Source organism: Egretta garzetta, unplaced genomic scaffold, assembly GCF_000687185.1.
Source record: "Egretta garzetta isolate BGI_Z169 unplaced genomic scaffold, ASM68718v1 scaffold5, whole genome shotgun sequence".
In the NCBI taxonomy this organism is placed as follows: domain Eukaryota; kingdom Metazoa; phylum Chordata; class Aves; order Pelecaniformes; family Ardeidae; genus Egretta; species Egretta garzetta.
This window is the reverse complement of record NW_009259707.1, coordinates 289,518-306,035: the sequence shown is the minus strand read 5'-3', so window position 1 is coordinate 306,035 and position 16,518 is coordinate 289,518. Positions and strand designations below refer to the sequence as shown.

Below are 16,518 nucleotides of genomic sequence, written 5' to 3'. Positions count from 1 at the left end.
TAAAGAATCACATTTCAGATGGATCCATTTCTAGCCAAAACAGAAAATTAAATACTTGACCTGATTAGCAATTATAACACAAAGAAAACATTTTTTAAATTAATTTTTGATAATATCTTACAAATTCATCTGAAAGCCCACACTGTCCTTCAGTGAGCCCTGTGGCACACGTAGCAGCATCCTGCATGATTCCTTAGGCGAGTGTTCAAGCCAACAAGTTGAGCCAACACTGTCAACTTGTCCTGAGTCAAAATTTAGTTTACGTTCATGTGAGGTACTACCACACAGATGCCCCCTTCTCTTAAGCAGACTTCACAGATAAAATTTGGTAAATGGGGAGGAATAGGAAATAGCTAAAATGATTAGTTTAAGCAACTACCAAGCAATGGTACTTTTCAGCAAGGAAGCTGAAAAATTTGTAGTATCTCTTTGTGGCTTACAGAGCCCACACAAATATTCTTTCTCTTACTCGGTCTCAGTCTGTCCTCGCCCTAAGCTGTATTTGATCACATCAGCTTCAAATTTGGCCCTGCATGTCTCCAGGAAGAACCCTTTGAAGTGCCTATCATCTCAGGTCAACAGGACAATCTATTGTCCTTGTTTCAGTGTAAAGATAAGGGGTTTACTTAGCTACCTGCATCGCTGTGAAGTTAAATAATCTTTGAGACATTCATTGCTTTCCATTGCACAACCAGCTTGACTGGGTCGGCTTTGGGTGGTAAATAAACTAATAACCTTTGGGGAAGGGTAGAGGACACAGTTCACATAAATTTTCATGTTATTACTTTATTAGATGCGGGGGTTTTTGTTTATTTAAGGTCAATTTGTATATGATGTTACAGAAGTTAGTACTAAGATTGACTGATTTTCTGTAGTCTGTTGGACTGTAGTGTCTTCCTCCTTGCCATTTGTTTTCTGCCTCTGGTAAACTGATCAAAAGTACATCACCAGTGAATCTCCATAGAAAAAAAATTAGTCTCATTAGTCTTACCAACTCAAGTGATGTATTCCAGCACCTTTCTGATGAATGCCAGCAACCTCCTTGTGCATAACTAGAGAACAGTGAACGTGCGCACAGCAAGTGGTAGAGGCTGCATATGGGAGGAGCCTTCCTGTCATGAAATTCTTTCTATAACCTTTTGGCAGATATTTTGGAGAGAGGGGGAGACCCTTAGAGGAAGGTGTAACAGCTCCACTAAAGACAAAGCAGAGGTTCAGAGATGGAGGGAGGGGAACATCAAGATGGAAAGCAGAGTGAACACAGGGTGCAGCTGGAGTGAAGCCTCACTGCTGTGCAGCACGTAGTTTTGTTGGGAGTGGAGGCCTTGCAGAGATGCAGAGCAGCTGAGGAAGGGTTCAGCCCTGGGAGAAGGGCTTTGGTGCACAAGAGCAGACGGCATTTTCCCCATGTCTGTGATCATGCTCTTGCCTTCTGGTGAGAGGGCCGGGGCAGAGGCAGAAATCACGGAGTGGAGAAGAGGAGAGTTTGAATTCATTGAAGCAATGCTCATCTGGATATAGGTAGGGCAGGTATTTATTCAAAACTGGCCTGTTTTATCTCCCCTTTCACACAGACGTTCCTGTGACTTCCACTCCGGTCACCGCGTCCTACCATGGTTGCATGACCATCAAGCTGAACAATAAGGCACTGGACTTGGATGAGGCTCTCTACAAGCACAGTGACATCACCTCACACTCCTGTCCTCCAGTTGAGGCGGGTCAGTAGGTACCACTGCAATGCGAAAGTTTTATATTCAGAAACTTTCAATGCTTTTTCTTTTTTTTTAAAGATATAAATTATTCAGACCTACTGCACTGCGTGTATAGTTTCTCTTAAACACTGAAGTTATGTAGGAGCTACTGATCCTTATGTCAGATTGATTATTGAAATACTCCTTTGCTTTGAGGTTTAAAGGTTGTAATATATTTGTAAATAGTTCAGAAGACTAATATTAAATAAGCCAAAAGTGCAGAATATACCTAAAGTGAATGTTACCTTTAGACTGTAAGAGACAGTTTTATCTGTAATGTGGAAAACCTGGTAATATATGAGTGTGGACTGGAAGAAAAATAATAATTCTGTATTATTTTTTATTACCAAACACTGCTTTCTGATTTGCAAAATATGAGAGAATAAAATATTTACATACGAGTTTTTAATTTATCTGTACTGAGATTATTTTGTATTCTGGTGTTTGGAGATAATGGCTCAGGCGATGCCTGATGTGGAGATTACACTTGGGGCGGGGGGGGGGTTGGTTGGTAGAAAAATAATAATTCTGTATTATTTTTTATTACCAAACACTGCTTTCTGATTTGCAAAATATGAGAGAATAAAATATTTACATACGAGTTTTTAATTTATCTGTACTGAGATTATTTTGTATTCTGGTGTTTGGAGATAATGGCTCAGGCGATGCCTGATGTGGAGATTACACTTGGGGCGGGGGGTTGGTTGGTTGGTTGGTTGGGTTTTTTTATTTGTCGGTGGGGGGGTTTAAGTGCTTATGTCAGTATTATCCATCTTCTGGGCTGGAGAGCAAATGGTTGCTGCTATTCTTATTGCTAGAGTTTCTCTTTCTGGTACCACAGACAGAAGGCTCAATTGCGACCTTCAGAAAAACTCTTGGTCAACAGAAAATGGAAAACAAAATTGGGTCAGCAGGACACAATTAGAAGACTCGACTCAATAAGTTGAAAGCCATATGGCTTTTGTGTCGATAGCTGCTGAAGCAAATGATGAGGTGTCAAGAATTGGGGAATATTATCTGGCAATGACATATTTTTGCTACTTAATTTGTAGGTTGGCTCATTCACTTGAGCCTAGTGGGAGCAGAGAGGCTTGAGAACATGAGTCAGCCAGGCCGAATTGCAGTGTGGTGAGAATATGCATGGGGGTTTACTCGGGAGAGGTTGTAGAGCCATGAAGTGCATTCGGCTTTTAAGCTATCCTTGTGAAGTTGGGGCAGGCTTTGCCCAGCCTGCTTCTGGCACTTAAATCCTGCTTTTTTTGGTGTTTGTCTTGTATCAGATTGATGAACTGAGAAAGATAGGTATATGCTCTGGTGGAAATCCGAATAAGTGGGTGGCTAAGGTTGCCCTATGCTTCAGAGGGTTAACATGGAATTTATGGATTGTTCCTGGTCATTCTATATCATGTTTTGCCTAGTCAAATAGGCAGATGACAGATTAGCCTAATAAATCACACATGTGACATCTGTGACCAAGCTGTGGAGATATAACTGTCCCAGAGGAAAAGGTGGAAGAGGGGGAAAGACTATTGCAAACATGCTTGCTGGTAAGGATCCCTGCTTTATTTAGCAGAGCAGGGGAAGGTACTCTCTTAGTCATTAGACAGCATGACATCATAGCATCATGACCAAAGTAGTCAGCAGTAACGCAGCAGGGCAGAAGAGACCAGACTTTATCGCTTTCAACCAGCCTACTCATTTACACTTACAGAAGGACCTGTCAAAAGACTCTTTATACTCAGGTGTGACCAGATGCAAGTTTGAAAGGATGGTTGCTTGCTAGACAGTAATAACTTACTGGCGGAGTGTTCATGGATAGGAAAACCCAGTAGTTCTGTGGTTTTGCTTTTTTTATTGAGCAAGGGAAACCACATTATTCCTGAGAGTGCTTTCTGTTAGAGCTGATGGCTCTGGATCAACTTGTGATATGCTGGAGAACCCAGGAAACATTAGTTCAGTATCCCCAGTGAGAGCCGGGAATCCTGAAGATACTGGGGTTAACAGCACTTCCACACTGCAGTGTTTTGTTTTCTGTGTGTTTTTCATGGTTATTTTAGTCCTTTACCAAAATGCATCTCCCATCTTTTTAACTTGGAGTAGCTCTAATGAAAACAGTACAAACTTGGAAGACACCTACTATTTTTTAAACCAAGTAGATGAAACAAACCCTGGTTTACTTTGTTCTTTTCAAAGGAAGCATGTTAGCAAAATAGTCGTATGACTGGCATTTTTGTATAATTGCTGTGGTAGCTCCCAAAAAACTACCATGTGGCATAAATGAATCACAAACATGTCTGACCTTTGTGTTAATGTAAGTGGTACTATTTATGAGGCCAGAATTATTTTGGATCCTGGAAACGTGAATCCTGTGGTACAGTGTGGTACGCTGCAGTTTCAGACTTAATACTATGTGGAAAAAAAAAGACTGTAATTCCATTTTCTAAACCAATCTAATTCAGAGCAAAAATTTCTCCCGGACTGTGCATATGTGTGCATGTGTGCATATGTTTTGCATAGACCACAATGCCCCCAACCCAAAATATGGTTTAGAAGAGAAAGCCAGAGTTTTTAAGTCTGGAGAATTACAGAAAGCAAGGGTCTTTTGTGTCAAACTGGATTGGTTTTAATACCCTACAGCAGTACCACGGCAGAGGAAGAGGCAGCAGCTTCTATATACCACTGAAAAGAAGAAAAAAGTGAAGCATTCCTTCATTCCTTCTCAGTCACTGTGCTTCGACCCAAGAGAAATACTGATTTGTTTTTTCTTCTATTAGCAGTCTAGGTGCTCAACCCAAAGGGAGTGAGTCTGTTCTGGGCTTTGAGTCCCCCAAATGAACCCTGGTGGTCCCCCTAGTAGTATTCAGGGGGAGTAAAAAGAAGTAAATTTGTAGTTCCACTCATTTAATGATCAGGGTGATTGTGCTCTTCACAGCATGCGTTTGCACAAGAACTAAGCATTTTGGAGGCATTAAATTAATGTTTAAAGGAAAAATAACGGTCTACTCTCTGACTTCTGTTTCTCTTAACCAGGTTCATATAAGTCACCTTGTCAACAATAAATGCACCCTGCCACTGATGTTAACATCGCTGGCCTAAAACTTTGCATTGCAGAAAATCCTTCTCAATTGAACAAATTATAAATAAATTATAAGAAAATTATAAACATGTAAATTAACCTCTGATCTTATCTGTATTAGTCCTGAATCTGCTTTTATAACATAGAGATACAAGACATAAATTAACAAATTTCTTGACAGGTGGAAAATATTATGTAAAAGGCTGATCATTCTTTGTTCTATTTTCAGCTGGTCTGATGGTGTCACTTCCTTTCAAAGGAAACCATCAAGTAGGCTGGTTTTGTTTATATAGGGTTTTTTTTTATATTTTCATAATATGAAGCAGCTGCTTAAAATGTTAATGAGAAATACCTTCCTTTCCCTGCTCTGCTCTTTGGCCTTTCAGGAAATTTCTAGAGCTTCATTGCTGTCTAGACTGTAAGATCTATAGAGCAAGGAGCACCACCACCCTTCCTGCAGGAGCAAAACGCAGTGATGGGAGGCAGCAGTCCGATGGGTTTCCGTGCTGGTAGAGCTGCTCCTGCCCCAAAATATGGCAGCCACATGCTAAGAAGGATCCCAGCTAAGGGGACGCACAGTGAAGGGGCAGGGTGCACGCGACAGGGACAAGACTTTGTTCCTGTCGACGGCACTGCTGCAGGTATAGGAGAAAACAACAACAACAATTAAAAAAACCCAGAAGGAATTCTGACCCTTCATCCATTCTGCTTCAGTCGTTGTAAAATATCTGGATTAGCTCTTGATCAAAAATAAGTAACTGGGGTTTAACAGAGTGGTTTTGGTTGTGGTCCTATAAAGGAATTAATTTGAACACTGAAGTGCAGCTTAAATAACCTGTCTGGAAGTTGCATCTTTAGCAGATTTTACTACGCAGACTAGCCTAGCACAAAGTTCAAATAAAATAGTCCCAATAAGATTAACCTTTCTGTTTGAAACTTGAAAGAGAGAACTATTCAGTAGGGTCCTTTTCCCTCTGTTTTTTTGTTTTCCTGTCCTTACAAATATACACAGCCTTAGGTACAGTATAAATATACACAGTCAATTTTATTGTAAAATAATTGCCACACTCTTTTTTTATTGGTACAACACTTTCACCAAAAAGGGTTAGTAAATAAATACTACAAGCAAACAAACACCTGGTCTCTTCCTACCCAAAATGACTGACTCTGAGAGCTCCAGACTACCCACTCAGAAAACACAAGCTAAAACCCCTCTATAGCGGTTTATGAGAGCAGAATATGTATCCAAGCTGCCTTCTTCATTTCTCCTCTTGAAGAAAAATCATTCTCCAGTAGATGGAGAAGGAAAAAAACTCATGCTTATGGTAGCCAGAAAGCAACACTGCATTTGACTGCAGGCAAACTGGTGGTGACTGGTCACCCCGCTGGTGATGTGCCTGCCCTTACGTTCCCAGGGTTCTGCTCTGCTCACAGTGAGATGCGGGTAAAAGCAGAGTGACCATAACACACCCTGCGGTGGGTTCCTTGGGAAGTCTAGTGCCTGCACAGCACGGTTTCCAGAGGTTTCTTAAAAACAAAATAAAAGCCTACCAGCTACCTCAGATAAATTCTTTGTTCTATGGTGCATACGGTGGAGGCTTTTCTCCAGGCAAGAAGTAAGTCGGTGTATAGAGGGCTGGAGCATTGGGGGGAAGACCATAGTTGGAGCTGGACTGAGATGGAGGCTGAGTTTCTTCTGATAAAGAAATGTCAGTAGATGATGTTCCTGGAAAACTGCTGGCAGGCTGTATATAGACAAAGAAAAAAAAAAACAACCCTTCTTCAGTAAAGGATTACAACCCCATTTGCAGCTCTGCATTGTGTTTGCCATGTAAGTGTATATAATGAGCCCCATGCTTAAACGTCTCATGCATTGCAGCACAGCGCTCACTTTGGTTTTAAAGCACCTGCTTAAGTATAGCAGTGATGGTGTCTGGCAAGACGAGACAGATTCCATCTGTAACCCAAGTCATTTCTAGCAGATGTAGCGCACACAGCTAGGCCATAGAGCAGAACAGGAATTTCTGCAGGAAAAGACGCTCTGGCTCCCTGGGTGAGGCGCTGCACCCGACAGGCTGATGAGGTTACATGTAGCTGCTTGTTTCCAGGCCTCACTGTGACATTTAAATTACCTCAGGTGTAATTAATCTCAGTTATAATACTTGCATAAATGCAAGGTCTATATTCCTGTGCCAAATGCAGGCTCCTCTTAAGAGAAAATGTTACAGGTAGGCCTGTGTCGCCCTGTAGGTCTCTCACTTTGGCTGTCTCAGCTACAGCGGGGCTTTGGCTGAAAGAAGCACAAGAAACAGATAGAGCTTAGGAAGGAGGCCATGTTCAGGACCAAGCAGAGTTTGTTAAAACAGAAGAATGCATGTAAGGACTAATGATCTGGATAGAATCCTACCACTACTTTAAACCAAGTTTTGCCACTGATTTCAAGAGGGCCAGGATTTCACTCCTCCCCTCATATGTCAACACGTGCCAGTCTGTGGGCTTCATCAGAAGAGCTGGGCTCAGCTCCCCTCAGGTTCAGGCCTAAAGTGCCTGGAATTTAAAAAAACCAAAACAAAATATAATATTCATGGATCATTTTCAAGGGAAATGAAAAATCCGGGCAAGTAAACGCTGCTCCCTGCTGCTAAAAATATTAATAGCTGCCATCTAGAAGGCCAGAAGCAGGGTTGGCACTTGGACAACGGCACCTCAGAGCTGCCCAGGGCTGGCAGGCCCCACGCCACGGCGCCTGGCTTCTCCCCGGGGCTCCAGGGCAGCAGGGGCGGCTGCCCTGGGTCAGACCCCCACGGAGAGGAGAATGTTGTCCCGCATTTGTACCACAGGGTGACTTTAATGACTGAGAATGGGGATGTCCTGACAGGAAGGTTGATTATGCCCTTCAACTCTCCAGGAGGCAGTGCAGGAATACTGACAGACCTGCTAGCTGGATCAGCTCCAAACGTAGTTGCTGGGGTTTTGGGTGGGATTTTTAAATTTATTTATTTATTTTGGAGTTGTTGCTTCCATCCCCCCTCAAACTGCAGGAACTGTTTCCATCGCTGCCTGCAATTGCTTCGGTAGTGAGTTCTCCTCCGGCAGGAATGACTGGCACAACCCCTACCGCTGTCATTGCCACCAGTCCCTGCACAGCTCATCATTTACCTGACCCCTTGGCAGGTCGGCTACCGAGACTAGTTGTGACTGAACTATACAGGTAAAGGATGATTGATTCTGTTAGCACATGCCACAGTAAACAAAAGAAATGCCGGTTACATTCCTGTTATTGCCCTTTCTCTTGCACATTTGGCTGATTTCTGCTTGTGGACAAGGAAGCATCAGGTGAACTGAGGAGTGTTTACCACTGGCTCAGGCTGTGGGGTTTTTTTAAAGACTTTGTTTGCCACTCCAGCAAGCAGTTATTCAATGAAATACTGGATTTAGAAGAGGTCTAGGAATGAATGGGTGGGAGCCACAGCTCCTTTGAGCTAATGGAGCTTCAGTCCATGCAAGTGGGGGCAGCGCTTAGGCTAGGTGTGTTGCATGCCAGACGAACACAAGTTGGGATATGTTGCCAGGAGGAGGAACTATGGCTGTGAATTTCCTCTGGCTGAGGTGAGGGTTCAAACTAGAGTTATTAGTTGGTAATTGATTGCTAACTGCTTTGCTTCATTAAGTGGCATCAATTCACTGCCCCCCCACCCTCTCCCAACTCTTAGCTGAAGAAGGTCTTGCTCCTTTTGTTGTACTGAACCACCATGTGTGTGACCCTGCCGCAGTTGGGGACAGATGCAGGGGCTTAGGAACAGTGTTTAGCCAAAGCTTTGGCAAGCCGAAGGGAATGCTGAGGAGAGAGGTGCATCTTGGGGCCCTTGTGTGGATCTTGTGTGGATCTTGATCTACGTGGAAGCAAAGCCGTCATGCCTTTTGAGATGGCCCGAGGGCATCCTCTGCCAGCTGCTCCAGAAATACGTGTGAGTCTCATGTAGATCTTGGCCCACATCAGCCAGCCCTGTATGGATGTCTTGCAAACATTAGGCCATCTCAGATGCCGTATCTTTAGGCACCTGAACTACACCCCTAGGATACAGGGTTCAGCCTCAGGTTTTGATGTCTCACTCAAAGGCTCAAGAACATAGAGATTTAAGCGCACAGCACGTGACATGTTGCAACTGAATCCCACCCCTAGCCAGTGGAAAGGCCTTTAGGGTGCATTTGTAGCAGGGTCTCCTACACTATGGCCAGCTAGAGCTCAATTCAGTCGCTCACATATGTCCAGCCCTTTCGGGATGCCACAGGATATCCACATCCACATCCACACAGATGTGACACAAGGACTACAGGACCTGGACCCTCCTGGAGTGGCAGCAGGGGCCCAGTGGCTACCTTATCAGGCAGCACTAGATCCCTGCATGCCAACAGCCCCTGCGTTTAGCCAGATGAATCCCAGCCCCAGGGCGTGTAGTGGCCTTAAGAACTAGGACCAGCTGAGCACAGCTTGTGAAGGCCTGAATCCAGCAGCTGGGCACTGCTTGGAGCAAGGAGATGGGTCACAAAGACCTCCAGCCCCATGGATTCAGCCCTCAGTTCTCAAGCAATGAAAGCGGATAACAGTTAAGCTTCTGTCTGTTCCTAATGGGGTCTACTTCTAACATTCACCATTTGTAGCTTTGAGTGAGTTTATTATGATTTTTTTAACTCATATACTGATGCAGAAATTACTTCTCTCCAAACTACAACATAATGAACCGTACATACAGGAAGGCGGCTTGCTCTTCTTTTTTTTTTTTTTTTTTTCCAGGAAAAGGATTAAGCGCTTTCCCTTTTAGAGCCCAGTGCTTCTCACTAACCTCTCCTGGCTTGGGGACAGCTGGTGGTGTCTGCCTCTGAATGTTATGAAAGGGAGAGAAGATAAATGAACACATTTCTTAGAAAAAGTAGAAATCTAGGAAAATAACCGTGTTTATTTTGGAATGCAGTTAAGAATTTGGTGTAAATTTCTGTTTCTCAGTGGACACAGGACTGAAGAGTTACAATTGAACCTCATGACTACTTATGTGCATCTTTTCAGCTTAATTGATTTCTTTCATCTGTTTTTATCCCCCTCTCTCTCTACTCTTGGCTACGTGCTAACTGAATGCTGCAGAACAGCACAGCTTTTCAGCTAAAAGCAAACAAAAAGAGACGTTCTTTTTTTCCTCTCAACCCGTGGTCTCCAAAAGTGCCTGGCCCCATTTATGTTAATAAATAAGACCTGCCAAGGACTGTTCTCTGGGTGTGAAGCCAGCTGGCATAGCACATATCACATCCCTACAGCTGAACTCTTACCACCAAACCAGTGTGACTGTCTGTGTGCACACTACCTACTGGGAACGGACCATTGCCCTTGCCAACGTCTGACCCGTTCCTGAGCGTTGCTGGGAGGCTGTTAGGTGGTCTGGGCCAAATCCATACCAGGAGCATGCTAACAATTCACTGGCATGGATGAGCATCGTGTCCAAGTGCTTGTGCCTGGTAGCTTACTGGCCCTGAACAGACGTAGCCCAGGAGGCCATGGGGAGCTGGTCCACAGCTAGCTCATGCTAAACATGCAGTGTTTTCAATTAAGAAGTATTGCAAAACTTGTAGTACCCACTGGTCTAGCACTACACAGACAAAGTATAACAAGGCATTGGACAGAACAAAACAGTCTTACCGTGCTTTAAAAAAATCTAAAAATTCCTATGATTGCTCCAGGGTCTCAGTACATTTAGTTATTTACCAGCTCGCCCTACGTTCTTCACCTTGCTCTGGGGCAAAGAAAAAAAAAGCAAACACCATCCTCAGCCACCACTCCCTGCGTTTTCCAGGCCAGCTCTGGCTGGACACAGCACAGGCTTGGAGCACGACTCGTACCTCATCCTTCTGAAGGAGGTGAAGCAGTGTTGACTCAGCTCAAGTTGTACCTTCTCCTGCAAGGGGAGGAAGCTGCACCTCCAGCAGCTTTCTCTCTCCTGCCTTCAGGCTGGCCGCCGCTGGTCAGTAAGGCTCACCAACCTCCGCCAGCTGCCGTAGCAGCTCTGTACCTGTCTCCCAGAAGTGGCCCATAGCAGACGCTTATAGGAAGCTAAAAGAAAAAGGGCTCTGTCTTCTGATGAGCCTCCGTTGGTTCTTGTGGCAGGCAGCCATTTGGGGACTCGCTGAGCTGCAAGTGACACCTGAATCCCTGTCTTTAACAGCAGCCAATGTTCCTAAGTCCTCATTTGTACTCTTCCACAACATCCTGTGGCATTTCAATCTTCTCTGGTGTGTAAAAACAATTCCTGTTTCTGGCTTATCTTACCACTTAATATCTTTACTGGGGCAACCAAAACTTTGTGTGATTGGAAGTTATCACTACTATCCATCCACAGTCCTTTCCATATCACTCAGTTTCACAGACCTCTTCTTTCCTCCCCTTTCTTGAGTCTTAATCTATTTATCTCCATACTAAAAGTAAGGTGGGCTAAGGTGTGCCAAATCCTGTGTGTGTCAGATGCTTCCTTCGGCTTCCCCAATGCCTCTGTTACTGCTTCATCTTGCCCAACGTGGGCTCTGTGTTCACCTTCATGATTACTGTAGCACAGCTCTAATCCCACATTAGGATTCCTGGCCAGCAGCCAGAGTCCAAAGGACAACCAGAGAAAGCCTGAGATCTGAGAACAGACCTGAGAACTAGGCCGAGCCTAAGTCGTCCCAGAGATGAGTCTGTGAGTTGGGATCCAGCTTCCTTGCCTCTTTTCAAACCCCCAGGAGACAAGATCTACCACTGTAGAGTTTGTACCGTAGCAGCTTACGATTTTCTGATGGAGTAATAAGGGTGCCATTTTGTACTGTACCTGAAGAGGTAACGGGTAGGATGGATATGTAGAAATAGTTGCTGCAGAAGGACAGAAGCCAGCGTATGTCAAGATCTGCTGGGCAGGATTGTACAGGATCTGGGGTGGAGGTGCAGCACTGAAGGCAATTTGGGACAGAGGTACCTGTTGAGCACAGAAGACAACAACAATACATCAGCACAGTGCAGAGGGAGCTGGAACAGGAACTGGTCCTAACACAAGCAACTAGGCAATTTAACAGCTTTCTATTTTCCAACACAATACCAGTGCTACAAAAAACCAAGGAGCAGACAGAAAGAGAGGAGGGTGTATCTGGAGTGAATATTCTGACCAGAAATACACGGCTATTTTAATCTTCTTCCCTTGGAAAAAAGACTGCTGGTACTTCCCTAGCACCAGTTACAGAAGCACTGGCAGGACTCCAGACCCGAGACACCCTGAAGAGCACAGCATACAGCTTTGACCACCTCTTCTTATCCACTCCAGCACCAAACACCCAGCCCTTCACAATTTGCTGCAGACTCTTTCCAATAGCAGCTACCTGATGCCCTCATGTCTTTCTCTCTGTTTTCCTACTTGGATGTAGAAAGATCTCCCTTTCCAGACCACTTGCTCTTCTTTCCACAGCTCCCTCTTGCTTGTGAAATGGCGTTTGCTGCTGGCTGTCCAATACCACCCCCCCATGTGCATATCTCATTCCTACTGCAGTAAGTCCTTCATCGTATCCCGTGGCTTTATTGGCATGTCCCTTAACTGCAATGTGAGGTGAAGTTTGCAGAAAGAATAGCTTGTATCAAACCAGCTAATACAACTGGGAGAAAAAAAAAAAAAAAAAAGGCGCAAAAGCTAAATGTGAAAGGGGGCTTGTGTAAACCCTAAGCCCCTGTGCTATACAACCGTTTGTGAAGGACAGTAGAGCTCTGTGAAAGATTTTCCCACCCCTCTGCTTTGCAAAGCGAGACAAATTCAGTGGTTTCTTTTCTCTCCTCTGTTTTTATTAGCAGATTCCTCTACATGAGAGCATGGAATTTTCTTTTTACTGAAATAATAAAATATGGTGGTTGCCAGACAAATGCTGAAAGCAGCAGCCAGGATCTTTTTCTGGTATTTCCTTTCAGTTTTATCAGAGAGACACATAAACCACTGCATCCTCTGGAGATAGTGTGAAATCTCTCTGTGCTTGAGAAAGAGATATATTAGTTCTGTTTGTACATGGAAAACATTGCCTTGGTCACCGATGTACCACATGAGGTTCCCTGACAATCTAGGCCTCAGCTCTCTGGAGAAACAGGAGCTGGCGCAGAGAAAGGCGGGGGTCAAAGGCAGACAGCCTATTTCGTGGAGGAAGGCAAATCTCTCATCTTCAAGGTACCATCCTCAAAACACTTCCCTTCTACTTGCCCTGCTGGGTGGATACAGTGGTGAGAAATGGCGAGACACTGCCTTTCAGACAGGAGTAGCGAGAAGCAGCTAAGGAGCTGCCTCAGACCCAAAGGTTTGGGGCCAGTGACATGGCTCACCCTGACCGGGTGAGCTATGGACGTAACGTGGCAGGAAACACTTCTTTTGCCCAGCGTGAAACACAGATGCCTGTTCTGCATCTGTCACCAGCTCTCTGGTGTGGGTCCCTTTGGGTGCTGCTGTCCTTCTCCCAGGAACCTCTCTCAGCCCTCTGATGTTCTCTCCATCCGTAGCAGCAACCCTCTCCAATTGCTAAGGATGAACATCACAAGACTCCTAGAAGACAGTTTCGGAGAGTCATCCGCCCCAAATCCACTGATCAAAGCACCTTGTTATCAGGCTATCTCATCCCAGCCTGGAGCCAGCAATGTTTTGCAAGTATTGAATGCTTTTATCAAGTATTCCAGTAATGACACTATCTTAACTTAGTCACATAAAACACAAGGGTAGGTGGAGACCTTTTAAACTGAAACACCACCCAAGCCAAAGAGATAAGGAGCTGTGAACTGGCCAGGGAGTGCTGCCAGTGCCATGCGGGCACCTCGGGTCAGGGAGCGTGGCTGTGGCCGGAGGGGCTGGCTGGCCACCCCCCAGCTGGCTGGGCCAGCACTGCTGGCTGTGGGCTGGACTGGGCAGCTGCAGAGCAAGGCAGGTCAGCTCCCTGATCTGACACAGACCTGCCAAAGCATTTATTTCTCAGCTACGACTACTTTTCAATGCCAGACTGCACCTTTAGTTGAACTAGTGCTAGGATGTGAAGCTCGGTAATTAGGGGTTCATTTCGGTTTCCTTTTTAGATCAGGCTGAGGGAAGAGAAGAGGGGATAAGGGAATGATACTTAACCTGTTCAGATTCCCTTGAGGACTTCAAGAAGGAGACTAATTGAGAAAAAGAAAAAAGGCAGCAAGCTCCCCAGGACAATCAGTAATTCTGATTAACGCAACCCTAAACCTAGGACAGGCAGATTCCTTGGCAAAGTGTGTCAGGAAAACATCTACAAGTCATCCGATGAATACGGGAAGCAGGGAAGGGAGTTGCTAGATTAACTCTTAGTACCAGCAAGTGAAGTTTTCCATGCATTTCTTTACCTCTGCCTTCTGTAAGAGATAATCACGGTGTTTTACCATTTTGGATACTCTGAGTACATACTTATATTTACATTATATCTCAATCCGTGTTTTGTTAAAGGTGACTTTAAGGTAACTGCCCAGCCGGCGTCCTGTATCCAAGCACACTGTAGATCTGAAAAGGAGGGTACCATCGTAACCACCGCAGCTCCCCCAGCACCCAGCAGATGACACAGGGGCCACTGAGAGCTGACACCTTGGGCGTCAGGAGAGGATGAAATGTTTCCCACTGAGCCAGCACGGCCTTCTGGCAGGCAGCAAAACCACGGGGAGCGTGCCAGGGTCTGCAGGGAATTTGTCACAAGAAAGAAAACCCACAACAACCAAAACCACACTTTTTTTTTTTTTTTTTTCTGTCCAGGAAATATGATGGGTTTAGAGGCAATGGCGCTGTTTTGCAAACTCTCCCCTTCGTAACATGTTTTGGCTGCCAGCGTTCCCCAGAGATAAACATGATGTTTTTTTGTTTGACTAGTCAGCCTGGCCCTGTGTTTTCTGGAAATCAACCTCGGAGCAATGCCCTGAGGCGTTTCAGAGGGCTTTGCAGCTCTCCCTGCAAAATGGCAGTGAGCATTTCTGTGGGAAGGTGACATCCTGAAGGAAGGAAAATTGTTCTCCCACCCATTTTGAATGTTTTTTTTTCTTATTTCAGTCCCATGCCCCTTTCTCTCCCTCTTCTGCTTGATGTTTTCTTGGCCCCTGTCTTCCCCCGAGAGTTCCTCCTTTCGTAACAAAAGCGAGCAGCAGATTTGCAAACCAGCTCTGGTACATCACTCAAAAGGACCATGAAAAAGCACAGGCAGGAGCAAGGAGGGGTCATTGCGTTTTGGACCGCTGCTTTAGTAACACTTTCACAAGCATAGCATGGCTCCTCTCCTGAGGTAACTGACACAAACTCATCTTTCCTTTAAGCTACTGAGGGTTTTTTTCCACTCCTGCTGCAGAGGAGACATTAAGCAGCTTATACAGGTCAGGTTTTTAGCTTTAGCCCCAACAGGCTCACTCCAGCCAAGCCTGGGGGAAGCTGCACATCCACTGCTGTGATTTCCTTGTATGGCTTTTGCTGCCCAGTCAGAGGACCCAGACCTTCACCCAGGCTCTGCCTCCCAGCAAGGGAACGCTGGGTCCTGGAGACTCCAGTTCTCCCAGAACATCTCCTCAGCTTGGCATCCCTTGTGAGCAGTGCAGTGATGGCCCCTCAGACAAGTGCCTGAGCTGGAGCTTGCCCTGCTATGAAGCATCAGCCCAAATCCCATATAAGCCCCAGTCTGTACAAGACAGATTAGGTGGACTCAGGATGGCTCTATGCACCTTTCCCCATCTCAGGGGAGCACTAGCAACTCCCACAGCTGCCCTTGGTGGAGGCACTCACATCTAGGCAGGGGAAAATACTTAGCAGCACTGGAAAGATGCTGTGCTCTACCAAGGCCTTACTGTAAATGATGCTTGCCTTCCCCTCCTCATGTACCTCATGGTACTCTCCTCATGGACCACATGAGGAGGACCAGGAGGGTAAAAGCCCTCCCACTGTAAGAGAAGATCAGGTTTGTGACCACCTGAGGAACCTGAACATACATAAGTCCATGGGACCTGATGAGATGCATCCCAGAGTCCTGAGAGAACTGGCCGATGAAGTCGCCAAGCCACTCTCCATGATATTTGAAAAGTCATGGCAGTCAGGTGAAGTTCCTGGGGATTAGAAGAAGGGAAATATTGTACCCATTTTCAAAAAGGGTAGAAAGGAAGACCCTGGGAACTACCGACCAGTCAGTGTCACCTCTGTGCCTGGGAAGATCATGGAACAGATCCTCCTAGAAGCTATGCTAAGGCACATGGAGGCCAGGGAAGTAATTCGAGATAGCCAGCATGGCTTCACCAAGGGCAAGTCCTGCCTGACGAACCTAGTGGCTTTCTATGATGGTGTGACAACAACAGTGGACAAGGGAAAACCAACGGCTGTCATCTATCTGGACTTCTGCAAAGCCTTTGACATGGTCCCCCACAACATCCTTCTCTCTAAATTAGAGAGCTATGGATTTGATGGGTGGACTGTTCAGTGGATAAGGAATTGGTTAGATGGTCGTATCCAGAGCATAGTGGTCAATGCCTTGATGCCCAGATGGAGATCAGTGACGAGTGGTGTCCCTCAGGGGTCCGTACTGGGACCAGTGCTGTTTAATATATTAATCAATGACATAGCGAGAGCGAGTGCACCCTCAGCAAGTTTGCAGATGACACCAAGCTGAGTGGTG

General features: G+C 45.3%; 2 protein-coding genes across 2 annotated transcripts in view; one reads left to right on the top strand and one right to left on the bottom strand.

Moving 5' to 3' along the window:
- GAS6 (growth arrest specific 6) overlaps positions 1-1,726 on the top strand; it is a 43,621-nt gene extending 41,895 nt beyond the window's left edge. The window contains exon 16 of the mRNA XM_009638960.2: positions 1,575-1,726. Within this exon, the coding sequence (XP_009637255.1) occupies positions 1,575-1,726 (152 nt within the window). The remainder of the gene's footprint in view (positions 1-1,574) is intronic.
- Positions 1,727-6,404: 4,678 nt separating this feature from the next.
- TMEM255B (transmembrane protein 255B) overlaps positions 6,405-16,518 on the bottom strand; it is a 70,885-nt gene continuing 60,771 nt past the window's right edge. The window contains exons 9-10 of the mRNA XM_009638959.1: positions 11,679-11,822; positions 6,405-6,572 (exon numbers count right to left, since the gene is read on the bottom strand). Of these exons, the coding sequence (XP_009637254.1) occupies positions 6,405-6,572; positions 11,679-11,822 (312 nt within the window). The remainder of the gene's footprint in view (positions 6,573-11,678; positions 11,823-16,518) is intronic.